We start from the raw sequence: 22,342 nt of genomic DNA, 5'->3' as shown, positions 1-22,342 counted from the left end.
GCCTGGGGCGAGGTTCTTGTCTCCTGATCTCTCCTGTGCATCTGCCCAGCGTGTAGAGCTGCTTCCCGGGCCTGGGCTGGGCCCAGGAGTTTGTCTAAGGTGCATATAGGATGACAATATACTGAGCAAACCAAAGGCTCCCTCCCCATTAGGGTCAGCCACAGACAGCTCAAATGTTTTAACTAGGGCTGTCGATTAATCACAGTTTTCATCGCACTGTTAACAGAATACCAATTGAAATGTATTAAATATTTTGGATGTTTTTCTACATTTTTCAAATATTTAATTTCAATTTACAACATAGAATACAAAGTGTACACTGCTCACTTTATATTTTTTATTACAAATATTTGCACTGTAAAAATGATAAACAAAAGAAATAGTATTTTTCAATTCACCTCATACAAGTACTGTAGTGCAATCTCTATCCTGAAAGTGCAACTTACAAATGTAGATTTTATTTTTTTGTTGTATAACTGCACTCAAAAACAAAACAACATGAAACTTTATTGCCTACAAGTCCACTCAGTCCTACATCTTGTTCAGTCAATCACTAAGACAAGTTTGTTTACATTTACAGGAGATACTGCTGTCCACTTCTTATTTACAATGTCACCTGAAAATGAGAACAGTTGGTCACATGGCATTGTTGTAGCCAGCAACAATGTTACAAGCCTGACTCTCTACAGCTCAAATGAAAGAGCCGGTTTCTGTAGCTAGAGCCTGCAATGGACCCATATCTTCTGTGGACTGGGCCCAGCAGGAGACATGTCATACGCACCGACCCGTGGGTTTACACCTACACTAATTGCAAAATCCCGTTTAAAGCCACGTTAGTGAACACACTGCCAATCTTGGTTCTGTTTTCCTAGACTCCTCCAGCTCAGCCACTGATTCAGTGGGCAGGTCACTTACCTCCCCTGGCTGGATGGTGCTTTGAGCTCCGGATATGAAAGGGGCTCTATAAATGCAGGCGTTGTGATTAAAGCTTGCTACTAAAGAAGTACAGAGCTGCTGCCATCCCGAAATGGCTGCTTGTTCAGAGCAATCATTTAAGAACAAGTTCCACAGATTGACTGTACGTTGTGTGAAGAAATACTTCCATTTGTTTGTTTTAAACCTGCTGCCTATTCATTTCCTTTGGTGACACCTGGTCCTCGTGTTAGGAGGAGGAGTAAATAACACTTCCTTATTCCTCACTGCCACTGCACAGTGAATGGATGTTTTCAGAGAACTATCCACAATGGCTCCAAGATCTCTTTCTAGAGCGGTAGCCGCTAATTTAGACCCCATCATTTTATATGTATAGCTGGGATTATGTTTTCCTATCGACATTCAATTTCATTTGCAATATAATGGGTGATTTAAAAGCCAGATTTTCTCATTGTAAGCAATCACTGTTGGATTTCAGGAGGGGGGTGGGTAGGAATGTAATGGTAATGCTATGTGCTGAGAGCCCCAAATATCAAGGGACAGTCTGAGGTTACACCCGCCCTGCAGTTGAAAATCTATACCTTTAAAGAAATCACACGGCTAGCTGTGATCTATCCTAAGTATAACCCATTTGAATGATCCTAGTCTGTCCCCTCCCTGAAAGGAGATGAATGAGAAGGGAAAGCCAAAGGCCTACAGTGGCTTCAACCTGAGCTGTGACTGCTTTCTCATGCTTCCCTGTGGGGGCTTGTGAGCCAGTTCTGCTAAAACAAGGATCTTCTCACCTTGCTCCTACCTCCAGCTTGCAGCCAGTACTCAAGCCTGCCTTGAACGAAGCACAATCTGACAGAGAGGTTTGGATCGGAACAAGCCCGTGCCCTGCCCTCGCATCTTCCAGCTTAGTACCTCAAATTTCTTTCCCCACATTCATGAATGGAGCCTTTCTCAGCCCTCCTACTGGGGCTTCTCCCCACTAAATCGTTCAGAAGAGATGGGCCAGGATGTGAAGTTTAGAAATGTCCTCCAGCAGAGCGTGAGGGGCTTTGGATCTAGTGTCCTGGGCTGGACACATTTTTGCTTTTGATGTTCACATAAATCAATTCACCCAAGAGCAGAGCTTGAGAACCTGTGCGTCGCTTTGTAGGAGTTTTTCTTTACTCTGATCGCAGAGAATTAGGCTGCTCCCACTGATGTCCCCTCCCTTCCCTCTCCCCCAGTACATTTGCGTTAGAACTACCTTGTGTTTCTGTCATTCTCTGCCATTTTGTCACATTTCCCTTGTGAGTCATTTTTCTCCCCCACCTCCACACTGTTTAATTGCAGCTTTCAGGATAATATTGGAGATAATTTTCAGCATAATATTGTGACACAGCTGCCGCCTTTTGTACAGTGTTTAACCGTTCCATTTTCTTTCCAACAAAGAGCATAAGGAGGTTTCCGAGACCGAGATCCCAGGCTGTTCGAGTCGGTATCTTGAACTCCCTGATTGTGCTAAAGACTGAATCCATTACCCAAGTGGCTGTTCCGTTGTTCAAGCTTTGCCTGAAAGAAATGAACGAAATGAACGCTGACTGCAACAAGCTACTTGCGATAGATCCCACTACCATATGCAGCAGACTCCCACGCTCAGCATCTGAAGTTAGTTTATACCAGGTCACATTCAATTTTCCTTGATGGCCATTTCCAAAAGGGAGGATGGATGGCCTTGCAGTTGAGATGCTGGATTTGGCCTCAAGCTCTCTGGATTCAGTTTTCAGCTGTACCACAGACTTCTTGTCTGACTTGGGGCTAGTCCTGAAGGGTCTGTCTGCCCTGAAGTTGGGAGGCGTGATTGCAGCTTAGCTTCGCTCGCTAAAAATAGCAGTGTAGCTGCAGTGAGGTGGACTAGCCACCTGAGTACAGTCCCACCTGAGACCCTACCTACGTATTCAGGGGACAAGCCTGAGCAAGCCTGGCAGCACATCTATTTTTAGTGAGCTAGCTGAAGTGAGCTGTAGCTCACGAAAGCTTATGCTCTAATAAATTTGTTAGTCTCTAAGGTGCCACAAGTACTCCTTTTCTTTTTGCGAATACAGACTAACACGGCTGCTACTCTGAAACATCGTGACGTTGTTTGCTTACACGTGCTCTCCTAATTGCAACGTCCTTAGGACTTCTCTAGATGGGGAGTTAATGCAGAGTAGGTAGTGCGCACCAGCCACGCGGGGCTTCTCTCCCATGTAGACAAGCCCTAAATCTCTCTGCATCAATTGTGCCCCTGTAAAATTTGGAATAATATTTCCCAACCTCAGAGGAGTTTGTGAAGATAAGCACTTCAGAGGCACGCAGATGCTGTGACTATAGAGGCCATATAAACATCTAATTGGAGAGAGAAAAATAGTAACATGCTGGCCCATTGTACAAGGTTTGAATTTGGACAAAATTATAGGCTCAGAGGTAGATGAGCTTGTCAGTCCCTCTGCCAGCTCAAAATTCTTCTGCGGAGTTTCAGCATTTTGCCCTGCCCAGTTGATGGAGCTTCTACCACCTTTTTCGCCTTTCAGAACGGTTGGGTCCTGAGCACAACTGAAAATCTAGGGTGAAATCACAGCCCTGTTGAAATCAGCTGGAGTGCGCCCATTGGCTTCAGTCGGGCCAGGAGTTCATCCTTGGCCCTTGTCTTGATATTTAAATGGGAGTTGAGCTCTTTTGAAATTCTGGCCACTTGTGTGGAATAAGAGTCTGTAGACGCCAGTCGATATGGATTCTGCATGGACTGCAGGATGATCAAGGCTTTCCTGAGAAGTAGAGCAATAACACCACTTTTACCAGAGATGTAAGTCCAAATCTGAATACAGATGCAGCCAATAGGCACCTCTGAGGCTATAACAGCCAGTGGCCTAGCATGAGCCACTGTCTCCAGGAAGATCAATGAAAAACCACCAAACTTCTCTTTATGGGGGGGGGGAGGGGGGAGATTGAATGCTGGATTTACTGAATTTTCACATTTGTTATTTTTATATCTGCCTTTTGGAGACTCGATGTCTATTTTTCTGAGCTGGTCGTCTGGTAGATCATCAAATGACAATTTGTTGGACTGCATGCAAAACTCCACAGCAGTTGCTTGTTATCCAGGGTACAAAGCAGAGCAGTGTCTCAACAAGAACACAATAGCTTTCTCTGCATGTGTCACCCTCTCTCTCTAGTTGGGTTGCTTTATGCATCGGCAGTGTGGAAGGAAACAGTTGTTGGAGCACAAATACAGGGTCCTAGCTAGCTCTTCAACCAATCCTGAGCCTACAAATACAAATATTAATCCCAAGGGGGAAGCTTTTGTTTTGCATCATAGATGTCAGATTCACTTTAGTTTTTATAGTGCTGTATTGACTTTTTCATGATGTTTTATTTTATTCTATTCAACTTGTTTGTGTAGCCATCCGAGTGCCTGGCTGTGGGGGAAGGGTGCTTTATACAGGAAGTTGTAGTTCATCAAGAGTCCTAGCCAAATGGTTTTGTGAGATGTGGAAGAAAATGGCCAAGTTTCTGGAGATGCTTAAAACCCAGTTAATCTGGGACGATGGCTGCCCAGTGAGGTCACTGATTTTTGCAGAGATTGTCCCTTGAACGAACCCAGAATGTGAGCCATTCCCAAACACTAGGAGAATGGATTCAAACTTCATCATGTGGGGCCTCGTGTCTGTAATGGGCGATCGCAAAACTGGATACTGAACACCCATGAATTTTGGAGGCGTTCAGATCTGTACTCAAGTTGAGTAGACTGGGCCCCTCCACATTTTAAGTGTCTTAATAAGTGGGCGCACAACTCCTAATCATTTGAGAGACTCTGCAGAAGAGTCCCGAATACCATATGAGGGTCAGTCTTCATGGACTGTTGGAATAGCTTCTAGTGATGCTTCTAGTGATGGAATCAGTTATAAGCACTTGCAACGTATATGAGCCATGTGGGTTCTGTGATGATAATGGGATCCTTGTTTGTGCTCTGTTCAGTTTTTCATTCAAATTTTGTTCTGATGCCAATGCAGACAGAGCCCTGGCACATTAAAAACATTGCTCAGAAAACTTGCTGTGCATTTAGCTATTAGAAGAAATGTCACCACAAGTGGCTGAGTGATTTATATTCTAAATAAAGCACTTTTCATTGGTTTCTCATTTCCCATTTTATTTCATGACAAACGACTTTCTTTCCCTTTAATCAAAACGGGACAAACAACCCTCAGACCCAATGATAAATTACTTGGGGAGACCTTAGGTTTTGTAGGTGTAGAAATTTGTGGCATTTTCCTCTTATTTTTAGATCTGCAGGGTCCTGAATGAGGAAAGCTGAAGTTGGCAGAGCAGGTGGGGAATATTTAGAGGGAGTAGACTCTTACCCTATCTTTCAGAGATGTTTTGAGGTTTAACTAATGAAGGATTGCATGGTGCTTTGAGATCCTCCAGTGCAATAGGCAATAGGAAGTTCTCCAAATTTTTGGGTGCTTATTCAAAACACCAAATTTCCTAGTGTTCATCTATCGCTGATTTAAAAGGAACTCTGGAGTGTGTAGCAATGGACCTAATGCAACTGGGTGTTATGGGGCCCTGTCCTGAGAAGTGGTAGAAAGAAATATAACTCCTGCTAAGTCCTCTCTCTCTCTCTCTCTCTCTCTCTCTCTCTCTCTTCTGATGTAATGTAGACCCTGATTTAGAAACTACCAGTGTTGAAGAAAGTACTTAGGCATTGGCTTAACTTTAGCTTGTGCATAAGTACTTTCCTGAATAGCTCTGCACTTAAGCATATGCTTAAGTACCAGAAATGGGTCCCTAATCTCTAAACTCAAATCAACAGGTGTGGCTGCTAGCCACCTTTTAAAGTTCAGGTGTCAAGTCATTCTGAAACTGCTTCCAACATCAATCTTCTCTTAAAGCTGATTGTTATTACAAAGATACTTTGTTTCTCCCTGAGCTGTTGAAAGCATCCATCTTTGCTTCCTGTCCCAGATGAGGGATGGGATGCAGAAGATACTACTGATTCCATCCCTTCACTCTATCAGTTCACACAGATAACAATAGCTGGCTGTCTTTGCTGAATTAAATTAGCTCTTGATTGATATATGTTGCCTTTTGGGCCCCAAGGTGTGTCTTGAAATGAACTGCCCCAGTTTCTGTTCTTTCTGTCAAAGTTTAGGACCTTCCAGAGTGGGTGGAACAGTTTAGCAAAACACCATGAGCCTTATGCTAAGTCTTCTGCCCTGGTCATTCTAGATACACAATTTCTGTCTGAAGTGTTTTGCGAAGAGAAATCGATGTACCGTATAAACTCGTTCATAAACCAAATTTTTTTTGGTAAAAAAGTGAAGCATTAAAGAGCAGGGGTTGGCTTATCGACGGGTCTACAACAAAATCTGACAATTTTAAGCTCTATTGAATATTTAATACATTGCCGTTTTGTTTACCTGGAGCGTCCACAGGCATGGAGCCCCTCGACTCCCAGTGGCCATGGTTCGCCGTTCCCAGCCAATGGGAGTGGTGGCCAGCATGTCCCTTGGCACGCGCCACTTCCTGCAGCTCCCATTGGCTGGGATCAGCAAACCACGACCATTGGGAGCTGAGGGGCTCCCTGCTTGCAGACCCTCCAGGTAAACAAAACATCCCATCCCGCCAGTGGCTTACCCTGATGGGCTGGGAGCCAAAGTTTGCCGACCCCTGAAATATGGGGTTGGCTTGTGAAAAGGTCATACAGTTTTTTTTGCTATTTTTCCCTATCCATCTTCAGGGGTCAGCTTATAAATGAACGGACTAATGAACAATTAGTAAATACAGTAATTGTTTCATAACATTTCCATGTATAATCGGTCAAAATCCACTTTGTGGCTTGATTTAATTGAATATTTATAATGTCTTTATCTATACCCTCCTGCTAGGGTGATTTCTGGGGTGAATATAGAGAAAACATTCCATAAACGACACGTATAAAATATTCAGCTCGCAGCTATGTCAGAGTGCTTAGATTCCTAAGAGAGGCTCTGGAGCCAATAGTAATCAGATGGTCCTGGCTGATGGGATGTGACATCTTAGTGAACTCTCCCGTCTGACTACTTCCGATGAGTAACAAAATACAGACCAGTCGATGTGAATAAACAGCGATGGCCATCAAAGCCTAGGACGATCAGAGTTTCTAGGGCTGTGTATTCGGGATGTCTCTCTCCTCTTAAATGTGCACACGGTTTCTTGGTCCAGCATTTCATAGCTGAAGGCTGAATGTTGAGAGCTCCTCACTAGAATGCATCTGTTGGCATAACTCCCCTACCCAAGGAAGTCAGTTGGCAGTGGATGGACTGTTCCATGTGGAGCGTGGCCTGGTTAATGAAGCCAGACGTTGGGTTCATTGTGCCCTGTATGGAGCATGGTTTAAATCAGTGACATGCTGCTCACCTAAAATGAGTCCGAATTCAAGACGAGGCTCAGAAATTAGACTGTTCTCTTGCAGGGGGAGGCAGCGTGGACCACTTGAGACTATCAAGAGCGGAGAGGCGTCAGATCATGCAGGCCTCCAGAGGAGGTGAGCATGGCCCCTGCCATCACCCGTCACAGATTGCTGCCAAGGAGGAGGGTCTCCCCTAATGATCCTGGCAGGATGAGGAGACTGAATCGCTGGGGCCATCCCCCCGGCGTCTGTGTCCCGCTGAGGGGAGAGTGGGCCACCAAGACCCATCCCCCACCAATGGCATGCTATTGAATGGAGTGTGGGACCCATCACCTGTAGATGTCTGCTGCCAGGGTGGGGATGAGAGGCCGTTGGCCACCAGCGACTTCCCACCAAGTCTCCTTGCTGTTGGCGGGGCTGGGCATGGGGGAGCGGGCTGTCCTCAGACCCTGGTGCATCATCAGGGAGGTGAAATATTTATAGCTCTGCCATGTTGCTCAGAGTTTGCTTCAGGCACAGCTCTGAATCAAGAGCTCAGAGCTGCCGGCTCTTTGAACCTGTGGCCCACTTGGGAAGAGCCGCTTTTATTTTTTATAGATGATCACGGGTCCAGAACGGTTGTGCTGCCGAGCCTGGGACTGACCTGCTTGCTGGACCCAAGTCCGGGTAGTGCAGGGATTCGGCCCACAACATCTCTCTCTTAACACTAGAGTTTTGAGGCGCAGTTAACACACAGAACAGGCAGGTTTTTATTTCCCCATGAGGGACCCATGCGTTCTGCCCCCAGGCCCTGAGCCTGCTGGGGAGTACAGGGGAAGTTCTCCTCTCTGCTGTGTGTTTCGGCCTTTCAGGGAGCATTATTCAGGATTTCCAATTGAGTCTCTTTTTATTGGGCCATCTGTATCGTGTCACAGGCAAGCCCCAATACCAAAAGGGCTCTTATTGATTTCAAATGATTTACAGTTCGATTAGCTTTCTGGGCAAGCTGCAGTTGGGAAGGCGTTTGCCTGCACTGCCCACAGGGGTCGTATGATTTCTTACTTTGCTCGGACTTGTCATTATTCACACCAGAGAACTCTAAGCAGAAGTTTCTCTCCCTCCCCCTGCCTTGGTGCAGAAGTTGCAGCCTGTAGAATGGGGCTTGGATGCACAAGTAACCCTCCCATACCAAGAACGCAAGCTAGCATTAGCCACTTGCAATAGCTGGCCCTAGAGATTTCCAGCATAGCACAGAGGGGGGACCCCCTGTCTCTCCGCGCACAGATATTGGGGCAGGACTGTCCCTTGTCCACCCACCCCGTAATTCACTGTGCACTCCTGATTTTTCACTGGGCTCTGTCATATCATGAAGAACAGTTAAAATCCCAAATTAAGTTTGGGTAGTTGCCCACTGATCGCTCCTCAGTGGCTTACATGACCTGCCTCTGCTGACCCTCATCCAATTCCTGTGGGACTGGTGCCCATGTGACACAAGCTGCTGCCACAGTTGGCACAAATCGGCACCCTCGGTGGCGCTCTTGCAAGAGAATTGGGGGATTGAATGGGTGTACTGACTTCACTGCCTACCCTGCCCCTAGAGGGCAGCCTTCCAGGTCAGAGTAGAGACACGTTGCCAAAGGGCTTAGAAGGGGAAACTTGCAATGCTACTGTCTGTGGATAAATGCAGCTTGGGGCCAGTCCCAGCTACTGTCCCAGAGGTGCCAGAAAACTGCCCATGGAGAGTTGAGTGCCACCCCCGGTGCTGCCCTGAAGCCAAACTGCCAGTTGAATGCTCTAGGGGGCCCCCTTCTTGCCCCCATTGAGCCAGCTGTCTCCAAACAATTGGAGGGGATCAAACTCCTACTCCTCACCGGCTCCATCCCTACAGTGGGGTTGCCCAAACCCCCAGACTTGCCTGGCTTCTCCCAGTCGCACCCGGTGGTGCAGTTCCCCTCCCCTGCCCGTTCTTGTCGGTCTTTGCCTGGGGCAGTGTTACACAGGAGGATTTTCTGCCCCCGCTGCAGTGAGAGATTCTTTCTCTCCGCATGCTGGCTGCAGAGACCGAAATCCTCCTCCTCCCCCACCCACCTCTGTCTCCAGTGCTTTTGCCAGCTAAATCTGTGCCTCTCTCCCTTTGCTCCCTAAACCTGCCTCCCAGCCAAAGCTATTGGAAAGGTTTCCCAGCAGAGCCAGGCATTCAGTCGGAGACTGGGACTGCCGAGCCAAGAGCCACATGCTCCGCATACCAACAGAACCGCTTTGTATGTGCACACATGACGATGGCACAAAGAGGTTCAGACCCCAGCAGAAAGACAACAGACTGTTTGGCATCCAGGCAAGAGGGGGCTATATCGTCTGACAGCAGAGCAGGGGATGAACCGCAAGCCGAGCATGCTTGCTTCTTTGCTGCAATCCTTGATGATGATTTTTGTGCTGAGGCTGGTTAATCTCTGACATTTCACATGGCGGCTTTAATGGGAAAAGACAGGCAGTGGAAGACAATTGCTGATCAGCTGCAGACTGGTCGAGTACCTGGCCTAATGGCCTGAGTGCAGAACTGAGAGCCAGAAGCTCCTGGGAACCCACACAGTCTGTCTCCTGTGTGAATGCTGTTCCCCGGACATGCGTTTGCACGGGTGTGTGCAACTGACTGGATGGGTGGGCCCTTGAGTTCTGTTCCAGGCTCTGCCACTGACTTGCTATGAGACCATGGGCAACTCACTTTGTCTCTTTGGCCATGTCTACACCGTGGCCACCGCTGCAGCACTGTGGTGGCAGAGCATAGATGCTTCCTACAGTGACTTAAGGGTTTTTTCTGCTGCCTCCTGGAGCAGTAGCTAGATCAACGGGCGCATTCTTCCATTGACCCAGCCATGTCTAGACCAGGGGTTGGTCAGCATAGCCGCAGCACTTGGGAGTAAATTTTTCCCACCCCTGAGTGACATAGCTCTTAATTTTAAGTGTAGACCAGGTCTCAGTGTTTACCCTTCTGCAAAACAGGGTTAGCAGTAACAAAAGGGTAATATGTGTTAATTAGTCAATGTGCATAAAAGGCATTGAGAGCCTTGAATGAAAATGTCTGTATCAAAGCAAAGAATGATGATTATTATTCAATATGAATATGAGAGCTACCACAGAGCCTGTCTGAATCCCAGAAGCGGTAGGCAATAACTGACCATACACTGTGTTCTCTATAAACCAGATTCTTAAATCTTCACCTAGGGAAAACTCCCATAGATTTCTGTAATCCTTGGATCTTTGCCTGCGTGCAGGCTCCCTTCTGCTGGCTCTACATTTCCCACCACTGAATGACAGCGATGTTTGGAGGTGGAGAGCACAGGAGCATATTAAGTGGGTATAAAGGACTAGAGAGAAAGTGAAGAGGTGACTTGGTCACAGGCTGGAATAGAGGTTTCATAAGAGGGGAGTTTTCAATCTAGCAGACAGAGGTCTAACAAGAGCCAATGGCCGGAAGGTGATGCTACACAAATGCAGACTGGAAAAAAGGCCCAGCCTGACAAAGCCCTGGCTGGGATGATTTAGCTGGGGTTGGTCCTGCTTTGAGGAGGGGGTTGGACTAGATGACCTCCCGAGGTCTCTTCCAACCCTAATCTTCTATGGTTCTATGTAAGGTGCGAATTTGTAACCGTGAGGGTAGTTCTCCATTGGAACCCTTTCCCAAGGGAGCTGGTGGAGTCTCTCACTGGACATTTTAAAATCAAGATTGGCTTCTTTTCTAAAAGATCTGCTGTAGCTGAGCCAAATGAATTCATTCAGGGAAGCTTTATGGCCTGTGTTACGCAAGGGGTCATGCTACATGATCCTAGACTTTACTTTTGCCCTGGTAATCTAGGAATCCATGTTTCATTCAGGTTTCCTAACAGACTTCCTGCTGCTTGCTGTGATGATTCACCATTCCTGATTTCCTATTTTTAATTTAAGCACCTGCTTAAAATTGCACGGTTGCTTTTAACAGCTACTCTTGGGTTTAATACAAGATGTGTGAAGAGCCCAGCAGGGCTGCGTGTTGTTTGCAGAATCGTAGCAAACGGAGAGGGGAAAGACCCATTACACCATCTAGTCTGTCCCTCTGCCATTGCAAGCTTGTTCCCTTCACCACGGTGTGCTCCCCAGTGTTTTGTGCTGTCCATTTAAAAATATCTTTGTATTGGAGCTTCTGTTGCTTTTCTCATGGCAAGGGCTCTCAACCTGGGGGTCTTGGACAGGTGTCAGGACTACACTGTCCTTCTCGTAGGGCTAAGTGGGGAAGGGACTCTGTTGGATTGTAAAATGGAAAAGGGTAAGAACTCTGGTTTAGGATTTTGTTCTACAGTCTAACAGACTGGATATAGCCCCTTGTGGCATCCCAAATGATTCCTCTTCTGGCTTGGTGTTTACAGCCTTCAAATGTGTGTGGAGAGTCCTCTTTTCTCCCCTAAGCTACCATGGGTCTGAGCTATTCTATACAGGGTAACTAATCTTTTGCCATCAGTTGCTCCAAACCCTTAAATACTTTTATTTCTCTTCCCCTGAATTCCTTCCAGTTCGTTGACATGTTTATGGTATTGCTGTGCCCAGAACTCAATGTAGTGTTGCAGGGCCCCTCCTCCACCCTGAAGCCTAAGGCAAGGCCTGTTCTCTCTTTGAGACATGATACATCTGTTCATGAAAGCCCATGGATAGGCGCTGGAGAATTAAGCAGAGGGATATGGGTGATGATTGCTCAAAGACGTGTGGACAGCCGTTGCTGGATTTAATTGCCCTATCTTTCATATGGTGGTTTAATCTGATCAGGCAATACATTATGATATTTAGGGGCCCCTAATTCTCCCTGGCCTCAGAATGCCATTTTCCCTAACCCTGAACCCGCAAGGGTGGGTTGTCCACTGGAACCCTGACTGAGAACTTGGTTGCCAGCGGTATCAATGACTACCGGAGAAGAAAATGGGATGGCTGGTGGTTTGTCAAGAACTGATAACCTGCTCAGAACATCATGCGGCACAAGGGTAGTTCTTCCCCAGCAGGCTGACAGTCAGACACGGTCGATACGGGACGCCGGGAGCAGATGTTCTGAACTAGCTCACATCACTTCTCCTGTGACGTTCTGTACAGCGGCCTTTTTGAGTGGGCTAGTGTTTGTGGGTTTTGTGATGACCTGAGTTACCACAAACCAGTTACCAGTAAATGAACCAGTTACCCGGTTCTCTCTTGGGTAACTGAGAGCTTCAGCAGCACTGGGCGGTGACGTGGTTATACATGCTGTCCAGGTGGTATTTTAATGATTGACAGTCACTGCTTTTCCTGTGGTTGATTTTTGATTTTTCAGAATAGTCCCATGGGGCTCACTGACTTGACATGGGACCCAGTGCGTGAGCCACTTCTGGGGCAAAGCAGCTCCACTGTATTGCAAATAGACTTGGCTCTTCTCTTATTAATGATCCCATGAAGTGGTATTGCTACAAATAACCTACCTGCCATCCTTCCCTTTGCCTATGCAGGAGGGAGACTCGTTTGGAGCCATGGAGAAGGTCTGCAGGCAGCTGACCTACCACCTCAGCCCTCACTCGCAGTGGAGACGCCAAGGGATCATGAAGAGGAAGCCTCAGTCCTGGTGAGTCAGCTTCCAAAAGCCGTGCAGATTGTTTGTTTGACATTTCCTCCCATCTGTCCCCCCCCCCCCCCGATGCTTCGAGACGTGTTGGTGTCACTTTCAGGTTGGAATGGAAGGAAATCGCTTCTGCCGTGGTGATCGGCGTTTGTGGGAGGGTAGCTGTAAGCAAGCCATCGGGGAGCAGAGATCGTTTCCCCAGAATCAAATTTATTCATCATCTCAGCTGCATTTCCTGTGCTCCCAGCAACACTAATCTGTCTGTGCCAAAGTATCTGTGCATTGGCTCACCCCCATCCCTTTAGGCCCAGGTGTTAGGCTTCCTGTGCTCCTGGGCAGCTTTAACTTCTGGGAAATGTGATGCTTCAGTACGGATGGTTGGTTGTCTCTGCAGGTCGCTGCCCAACTGTCGCCCTTGCAAATGACGACAATTCCCTTTGGTTATGGACTAGGGGCTTGATTCTGCACAGCACAGATGTGGAGTGTTGCACCTGTAAACACGGGGTGAAAAGGGAGGAACAGGTGAGCTCATGGGAAACCGACCCCGCACTAAGGAGTGTGCTGGCCACTAGGTTGCTCTTGCCTAGTAACAGGAGTGAGACCTACGTAGGGAGCGTAGAAATACGGGCCTTGTTAGCATGATGAGGATTATGCTTACCCCAGATCTCCTCCGGCATATCTAGTCACATACCTCGGCACTTGTTTTACCCAATGCATTTGTGAACAAGGAGGCAGGTGCACAGGAGGCTTGAGACTTGCACCCAATCCATGCGGCAGAGTTTACCTAGCATTTACCCTCCTCTGCTGTCACTGTCTCTTTGGCTGGGCTTTGCTTGCCACTGGGACAACACCTGCTCTCAACTGTCCTTGGAGAATTCAGTGCTTCTGCTGCATTGTACCTGCTTTTATGCCCTGGTTCACATTATGCAGGGACTTGCGGGGGGGATGCAGGCTTAATTGCTATGATGCTGATGTGTGCATTCATCTTTGCAAAGCTAGACAGACCTCCTGGGGCTTAAATCTGCCGGGCCAGTTGGTGTAACGTATCTGAATTAATCAACTGCACTGGGGATTTAGCAAGAAGGGCTTTAGGAGGGGATTTTCAAAAGCTACAAAGGCACTTAAGTACCCAACTCCTAGTGAAAGTCCAATGGGAATTGGGTGCTTAAGTCTTGGAGAATCTCTCTCATTAAATCAGTGTTTGCATATGAGGGTGCAACCCTCTCCCTTTCTAAATCCCTAGCCTTTCCCTCTTGTTTGTTGTGTACTCATTGTCTGGGAAGGCTACATGAAACTTCCACAGATGCATAAATACTTAGTTGACAACAGTTGTATTCACCATCAGAGTCTATGGTGTAATGGGATGATCAGAGACAACACCAATTTGTCCAGGTTAGACTTTCTGCTCTGGCAGTTAACATACAAGCGCAGCGGCTGTGTTGTTGTGAGACACCTTGGCTTTGTGATGATCTGCATAAAGGGAATTGTGAGATTAAAAACAGCCCAGGGGAGGGGAGGAAAACATCTAATTCAAATGAACCATCTTAACCCCTCCCCACAAGCTCCTCAGAATACCAGTATCTCTGCTATGTGCATATCCCAGAACTCTGCAGCTTAGAAGCATGTGGCTAAGGCAGCATTGACAGAAATCCAAAAGGTCAGCTGTCTGCCCAGTATGGCTGATGCGGCGTTTCCGGTAAGGTCAGTGTCAAGTGCGTGATGTCTCCAGCCCATCGGTGGCTTGTTTCTTTCTTTTCCAAGGGTGCAGGTTCAGTTATTGCCATCTCCTAACACAATTAAAAGCCCTACCTGTCAGCTCAGCACTAAGGTCTGTTTCAGCAGCTCTTCCACTGGAGCCACCCTGTGGCAGCTCTAGGTTGAGTGTGCAGGTAGGTGGGGGCATTGCACAGGGACTGCTGCGGTTGGCTGGCTGTTCCCTGAAATCCCACTGTTGCTGCTGCTCCTTTGGTGCCCCCTGCTGGGATGTGCGCTGAATAGGTTGAGGCACTGGAGCAGCTGCCCTGCATGGATCTTCTAGCTACAAGAGCCATTCCATTATATTGACAACGGAGAATGGTGCCGAGCATTAGGATGAAGGTAAATGTGTGTTGCTCTGATTTTATGCTCCCGTTTTTCTAGGTAGGGCAGAACCCCCGAAACCCTGGTAAGTTTGCTGTTCCCCTGCTGCAGCCACCTGCTAGGAAAAGGTTCAGCTTCTAATATAAACTCATTTAATTCCTGAGGCTGGCGCTACACCTTGGAAACATTTAAGCTAGTTTAGAGGTGGCCTTTTTTTTTTTTTTTTTTTTTCACATGCCGAATCATGAATCTAAGCCTCAAAGCATCAACAGGGGAGGGGAGGGCACCAGCCCATCATGTATTGAGTGCCAGATGGATTTTTAGCAAGGGAATTGGGTTCTCTGCTTATTCCCTTTCGCTCGCTCGCTCGCTCATGTGGAGAGGTGAAGCTACCTCTTCCATTCATCTCCTCTTTCTGTGGCTGGGAGAAATGCAGTAAGTCCTCCTCCTCCACGCTGGAAATGGCCATTAAACGTCCCAGTATGAGATATTTATGGGGAAGTCTGCCATGCCACAACATCTCTCCTATCCATCATGTAATCCACTGTATTTAGATGATCCCAGCTGGTAGGGTATCTCCTGGCAGTCACTGATTATTGCATGATGGGGTTTCTTGTGCTTGTGTTGGAATGGAGCTGCTCGGTAACCGTGAGTGGATACTGTCTATTAATATAGTTTAATAGTTTAATTAAAATAGTTTAATAGGGGGGTTGTCAGGAAAAACAAGCAGGAAGGGGAACAGTGGCTCAAGATAAGCCACTCCTAAGGGTTGTTGAGAGACGATACCCCGATGATGAGCTTTGAAGGTTCAGCCTCTTAGCTCCGCCAACATACAGAATTGATTCTGATGAGTAGGGAGGAAGTCCAGGAAAGCGCATAGGAACTCTGACTGGTTTAAAAGGACTTTCTCAAGAGGGGAGGAGTTGTTTGGAGGGACCAGACTTCTACACAGGCACCATTGGGGCATCTGACAAATTAAGGCCTGCCTAGACTACCATCAGGGGATGCAAAAAGAAAAGGAGTACTTGTGGCACCTTAGGGACTAACAAATTTATTAGAGCATAAGCTTTCATGAGCTACAGCTCACTTCATCGGATGCATCAGGGGATGGTAAGCCTGTAGGGAAGATAGCCGTTTGTGCTGACTGTTCGTGGCTTTAAAAATTCTTTCTGAATGTTTTGTTGCTCCTGTGAAAGCAGGCACTCCCTTGGTTTTAAGAAGGCTATTTTGTCACTGGATACTGCTGGTCACAGATTCCCACAGGGGAGAAATGCAGGTGTCTGAACTCAGTCAGATCAGCAGGGTCAGCACGGTTGATACCCAGAGTGCTTGAGCCCAAGGCCCGCTCTGAGAGGGGGAGAACTGACTTCTGCCCAGGGGAGGCAAAGGCCTGAGGTGGGTGGTGCACACACACAGACACTAGGGAGGGGACAGAGGTGCAGCTAGCTCCGTAACTCTGAGAGCGCCTTCCTCTGACAGGGCCCTGACCTAGCAGGGACACTGGCCTCATCTGGTACGGCAAGTCCCATATTTTTATGATGCTGACGGGTGCTGACATAAATGGCACTTCTCTCCCTTGCACGGCACGCAGAGTTTTGCTTCCACGCTGTGTGCACCAAGTAGCAGAGGTGGAGTGGTATAAGATTCAGCCGTGGAAACTCTTGGTATTACTAATTCTGTATGGTAGGTGTGGTGTTGGGCAAGGCCTATGTGCAGCACTGTCCCCTAGACTGATTGCTAATCAGTGCCAACGACTGACTTATGACACTGTGTCATCATTGATGGCTCTTTGCATTGTGGTTGTAGCTGTGTTGGTTTCAGGATCTTAGAGAGAGAGGGTGGGTGAGGTAATGTCTTTTATTTGACCAACATTGGTTGATGAAAGAGACCAGCTTTCAAGCCCCACAGAGGTCTTCTTCAGTAGTTAACAAATTCTTTCTGAGGGCATGGCTACACTTGCAGATGTAGAGCGCTTTGAGTTAAACCAGCCTTCATGGAGCACAGCAGGGAAAGCGCTGCAGCCTGTCCACACTGACAGCTACAAGCGCACTGGCATGGCCACATTAGCAGCTTTTGCAATGGCCACAGAGAGCAGTGCCTTGCGGTAGCTATCCCAGCATGCAAGTGACTTCAATGTGCTTTTCATATGGGGTGGGGGTGGAGTGTGACAGGGAGTGTGTTGTGTGTATGTGAGGGGAGAGAGAGTGGGTTTTTGGGGAACTGAGAGCGTGTCAGCATGCTGTCTTGTAAGTTCAGACAGCAGCAGACCTCCCTCACCCTCGCTTCTCTCTCATACTCACAGCAAGCAGCATTCCACGGTAATGGTTCCTTTGTCCCGGAGCAGATAAGCAGCCGGCTGTCAGAAACGGAGCTTTCAAGGCTATATCCGCATTCCTACAGTGATTCCAAAACAATGAGAAGAGTGGCCACTTGACTTAAGAGGATTATGGGACATTTCCAGAGGCTGATCAGAGCGCAGTAACGCCTCGTTCACACTGATGCCCGAGTGTTTCAGCCAAGGCACACCAAGCATTAATCTTCTTGCCGAGGTGGAGTACCAGGAGTGCTCTAGCCATGGAGTCAGAGCGCTCTACGGGCCTTGCCAGTGTGGACGGGTCGTGAGTTAGAGGCCTGGGGCTACTTTAATGTGCTCTAACTCGCAAGTATAGCCAAGCCCTGAGCTCCTGCTCTTTTGCAGCAGGGTGATCCGAGTTCTAGCCCTGCTGAGGGGGTGAACGTCTGGTGAGCTGTAGTGTGCTTCACAGTGAGTGCGAAAAGCAGGTCCAATAAAAGGCTAAATAATCCTGTCATGCGTCAGATGTTTGCCTCTGTCTCCACCTTTGACGTTTGCCAGGGGTGTGTATTATTGATTGGCAATGTCACTTCCTTTGTCTCAGTGTTATGTTTTATGCATGTTTGTTTTTATTTCTTAAAGAAAGGGAAGGTGACAGTAGCTAGAGGAGTCAGTTATAATCAGCATTATATGATATCAACTCGGGGGCCCCAGGTGTGATCATGTCCCTGTTGTAACAGGTGCAGTACAAACACATAGTAAGAGACAGTCCCTGTTCCAAAAACTTCTAATCTAAATACACAAGACAGACAAAGGGTGGGAGGGGAAGCAGGCACAGAGAGATTAAGTGACTTACCCACAGCCAAATAGCACATCAGTGGCAGAGAATCAGCATTAGAACCCATGTCTCTCCTGAGATTTGTCCTTCTGCCCTAACCACTAACATTGTTGCTAGGTAGTCCAGCAACAAATGCCCTCAAAATGGCTCAGATTGGGATGTAGAATAACTGCAGTTTCACATGACTGTTGTTCTCTGATTTTTAAGCACAGCGTGTAATTAAAAAATCTGATTGATTTTGTATTTGCTATTAGATAAGCAAAACTGTGTCAGATCTGCACACTGCATGCTCGGAGATCTGTTCTGCTGATTTTAATAAAAGAGCAGGGCAGGAGCACCTGATCGAGGAGTTTACTGTAAGTCACATCCCATTGGGTGTTCTCAGCACATGGTGCAGCGTGGTAAATGGGGCACGCAGTCGTTGCTTTACCCTAATTTTTTTTCTAATTAGAGTAGGAAATGATCACCCCTTGCCATCCTGTTAAGATGTAATTAAACCTGTAATGCTGTGGCAGTGGGGAGCTCTTCTGGGCTGAAGAGTCTTAAGAAACTCTGTAAAACAGATTTTAAAAAGTCAGTTTTGTGCCATTCTCTGTCTTTAATTATCAGATCTCTCTCTGTGTGTGTGTGTGTGTGTGTGTGTGTGTGTGTGTGTGTGTGTGTGTTTTCCACCTCCTCGCCCCCCGAGACCTAACTGGCTTTTGCTCGGAGCCCTGTTGTAAGATTCTACTTTCTCCTTTGAAAGAGGCAAGAAATAGTTGAGGTTTTTGATCATCATAATGGCGAAGGGCTGAGATTCATCCATAACGTCAGTCCAGTTATGGCCACGTACTTGAGGCAGTGCTGGGATGAGGTACGCATCCTGTACACCCTATCACGCAGCTAAAACCTGACAAACGAGGCCTATCCTGGCTGTAGTAATTAAAGAACGTGTGGCCCTTCTGTCCTCCAGCTCTGGTAGATTTCCCCCCGTGCTTTTGATCGGGTCGAACGATTCTCTTGTCTCTCCATCCTGAGCTGGAGTGCGGTGTTTCTGTTCAACAGCTGCAGTGTTTCGTGGCTGGGTGAAGTGATCCAGACGCTTCTGCATACATTGACTTTACTCCTCAGGGCCTCCAAGGTGCTTCATTATTTAATATACCTGTGTGTACAGTAATGCGCTCGGAGATGGTTAGGGGCTGTGCCCTCCTATAGAGCCTTTCATTATTAAAATAAAGCACTGAGGGGCAGTTTTCCTCTCTCCCTCCCCCTCGCTACTCATATGAGCTGGTCCCAATAACACTCTGCCATTGAATTTATGGATTCTATTTCCTGTCTGCCACCATCCACAATCCTACAATTCTTCACTTTGCTGCACTTCAGCTTAATTAGCAGTTGGCTCCAAACGACACACAAATGGGTCTTGAGAACCTGTATTTGCATAAATCTTTTTGCAGGTTAATGAACTTTGTCATAGTGGAGTAATGAGCAGAAGTCCTCTTGGTCTCTCGTGAAGTTGGAGGGGAGCTCTGGATAGATTCTGTATGCTGAGATGAAGTTGAACTATAAATAAAACACGCGGGCTTGTAGGAATAGCTAGTTTATTTTCCTGGTCTTTGTGCTTATCACACTGCATCCTGTTCTGCTACTTTTCTTCTCACCTTCTGATCTTCGTTTGCAGAGCCCAACATGGCCAATAGTTGTGTGATTCTGGGCTTTGTAAAACTCCCCTCTCTCTCTTTCTTAGCAAAACCACTGACACATTTTTTCTTTGCTCCTCAATCCTTTTTGCAATGTCTTATGTGTGGTGATACAAGATTCCTTTGGGGAGAAGTTTCATCCTCCATTATTAATGGGCTTTCCAATTAGGAAAGGCCCTCCTCAGGAAATTATTTATTTTGATTCATGAAATCTTAATTTCCTGATGCCCTGTTCATGCTACCATTGAAATGGTTCTATCAGCAACGTTTAAGGTAGATGACCCCAAAATAAACTCTGGATCTGAAAATCCCAAACTTTAGGGGATTCAGGTTTGGAATCCATCTCCAAATTTCAATCACACCCATGGACAGAATCAGCCCTTGAAACCCAGTAACCCCTGGTCTTTGGTGTGACGGAGATCCAGATCATAATACAGTATTAGGGTGTTGGGTCTGTCTGGCTTAAACACAGTTGTTGCTAGCACTGTTCTAGGTTAGTATCCTGACCCAGGGTGGGATTGCCTTTTGTTCTGAGTACCGCATTCTACAACCGTGGGGGTTACTCTATGGCCTGCTTCAGCTGCTGGGACTCTCGATCAAAGAGTAAAGAGCCCTGTCCATGTTTTCCAGGGTAACTGGCCTGGAATTGTGATGGTGACGACAGTGGATTCACTCACAGTACAGGCAGAGCCACAGGGATCATGGTTTGTTGAAGGGGAAAGCGTGGGAGAATGCTTCGTTGAACTGTGCGTGTTCTCGTGTTCCAATGGCAATCCAATAACGTATCAATTATTTACAAAAATGCACCCTTGCTCTGTCACCGCAATTAGCAAACAAACTGCCCGTTTTGACGGCAGTATGAAAGTAAAGGGTTGTAGTCCCCGGAGTCGACCGAGTCAGTGTATCCACTGTACATATGCAGCAATGAAAGGATCCGTTTGTTCCTGCCACGAGCAAGCATCCCTTGGAACGAGTGCAAGGTTTTCAGTTTTCTCTCTCTGCCGTTGCGGTGTCTCTTTCCCAGAGGAGCTAGGCAGAGGACTGGTTTCCACGTTGTCATTGCTGGTGGTGGGAATGGACCACCCGACTTATGTGGGATGTGGAGAGAAACCCAGGGATGGGAAGTATCGTACTTCGATACGAGTGGAGGGAACGGGGACAGTTCGTTGCCCAACAGTGTTCAAAACTGACCGTGTACAGTATAAGCCATTGCTATCAGTGCAGGGCATTATTAACAAAATGCCTACCTCTTATATAGAGGTCTTATCCATAGATCCCAAAGCGCTTTACAAAGGAGGTCGGTATCATTAGTCATTTTCGCTAATGGAGGAACTAAAATGATGTGACTTGCCCAAAATCACACAGCTGGTTAGTGGCAGAGCCAGGAATAGAACCCATGTCTCTGCAGGACGAGTCCAGTGCTCTGTCCACTAGGCAGCATGGCCTCCCTAATGGTGAAGACCTAAAACGCTCTTCATGGATTAGTCATTATGACACCCTCTCAGGCAGGTTGGTGCTATGCTGATATTCCAGATGGGGGAAACTGAGGCACGGAGATGGTGACTTTTCCAAGGTCACACAGCACGTCATGGTCAGAGCTGAGAATAGAAACCCAGGGATCTGAGTCCATTCACCTGATCTCACCACTAGAAAACTCCCCTTTTCCATATTCTGCTTGAATATCTAGGAAAACGAGGGGAATGAGATCTCAAAAGCCTCTGGCAGAGAAAGGGGGTCAGGAAGTTAAAGCCAAGGGACAGTGCCCAGATATTGGGGGTCTCAATATTACTATATTGTTTGAGCCATTGAGGCCAGATTATCTATAATAGAGAGACTGCTGGCGACATGACACCACTGACCTGACAGTTGGCTTCCTGCAAGCTGTGTTGTGTTTTGGGCTGGAGTTGGATCTCTCTCTGCCTCAGACCCCACAGTTGGTTTACTTGCCTTTGTATGGCAGTTGCTCATCAGAGGAGCCACTCCAGGGTACCCTTTGGGCAGTGGATTAACTCCCTAGAGAGGGTATATTCAGACATCAGCCATTAACTGAGGCAACACCAAGCCCTGTGGAAAGGGTTGATCACAGAGCTATGTGTTTGGGTTCTGCCGGAAACCAAGTGTCTCAGTATTTGTAGCTGTTGTGTGTGTGTTTGTGTTTTTTTTTTTTTATAGCCTTGTTGGATTTTGGGGGAGGGGGGTGCATGTCACTTGTGAAGCCAAAATAACCACGAGATCAGGTATTGTCACCATATCACCACCATAGGGACTGAAATCTCCTGAGAAGGCTGGATCACTCATTACTTGGGACCAGCAAATGGCTTCTTGACTCACGACGCTATCTAAGTTATAAGAGACATAGGGTCTGATTCTCCTCTGATGCCTGCTTTATGCCATCGTTATTAATTGAGTTACTCCCAACTTGCACGGACGTGAGATCAGAAACAGGCCAGTCATAGGTGGGCAGCATTGGATACTGTGAAACGGATGAATTCTTCAGCTTAGCTGTCATTAGAACAATGGCACTAAAATG

General features: G+C 47.1%; 1 protein-coding gene across 1 annotated transcript in view; it reads left to right on the top strand.

Moving 5' to 3' along the window:
• The window catches only part of LRRC75A (leucine rich repeat containing 75A), a 182,603-nt gene that overhangs the window by 103,262 nt on the left and 56,999 nt on the right, over positions 1-22,342 (top strand). Inside the window, exon 3 of the mRNA XM_038376199.2 lies at positions 12,814-12,926. Coding sequence (XP_038232127.1) covers positions 12,814-12,926 — 113 coding nt within the window. The remainder of the gene's footprint in view (positions 1-12,813; positions 12,927-22,342) is intronic.

The sequence above is a fragment of the Dermochelys coriacea genome, chromosome 17, assembly GCF_009764565.3.
Source record: "Dermochelys coriacea isolate rDerCor1 chromosome 17, rDerCor1.pri.v4, whole genome shotgun sequence".
Classification (NCBI taxonomy): domain Eukaryota; kingdom Metazoa; phylum Chordata; order Testudines; family Dermochelyidae; genus Dermochelys; species Dermochelys coriacea.
The sequence above is the reverse complement of the archived record's forward strand: the minus strand, read 5'-3'. Positions and strand labels throughout refer to the sequence as shown.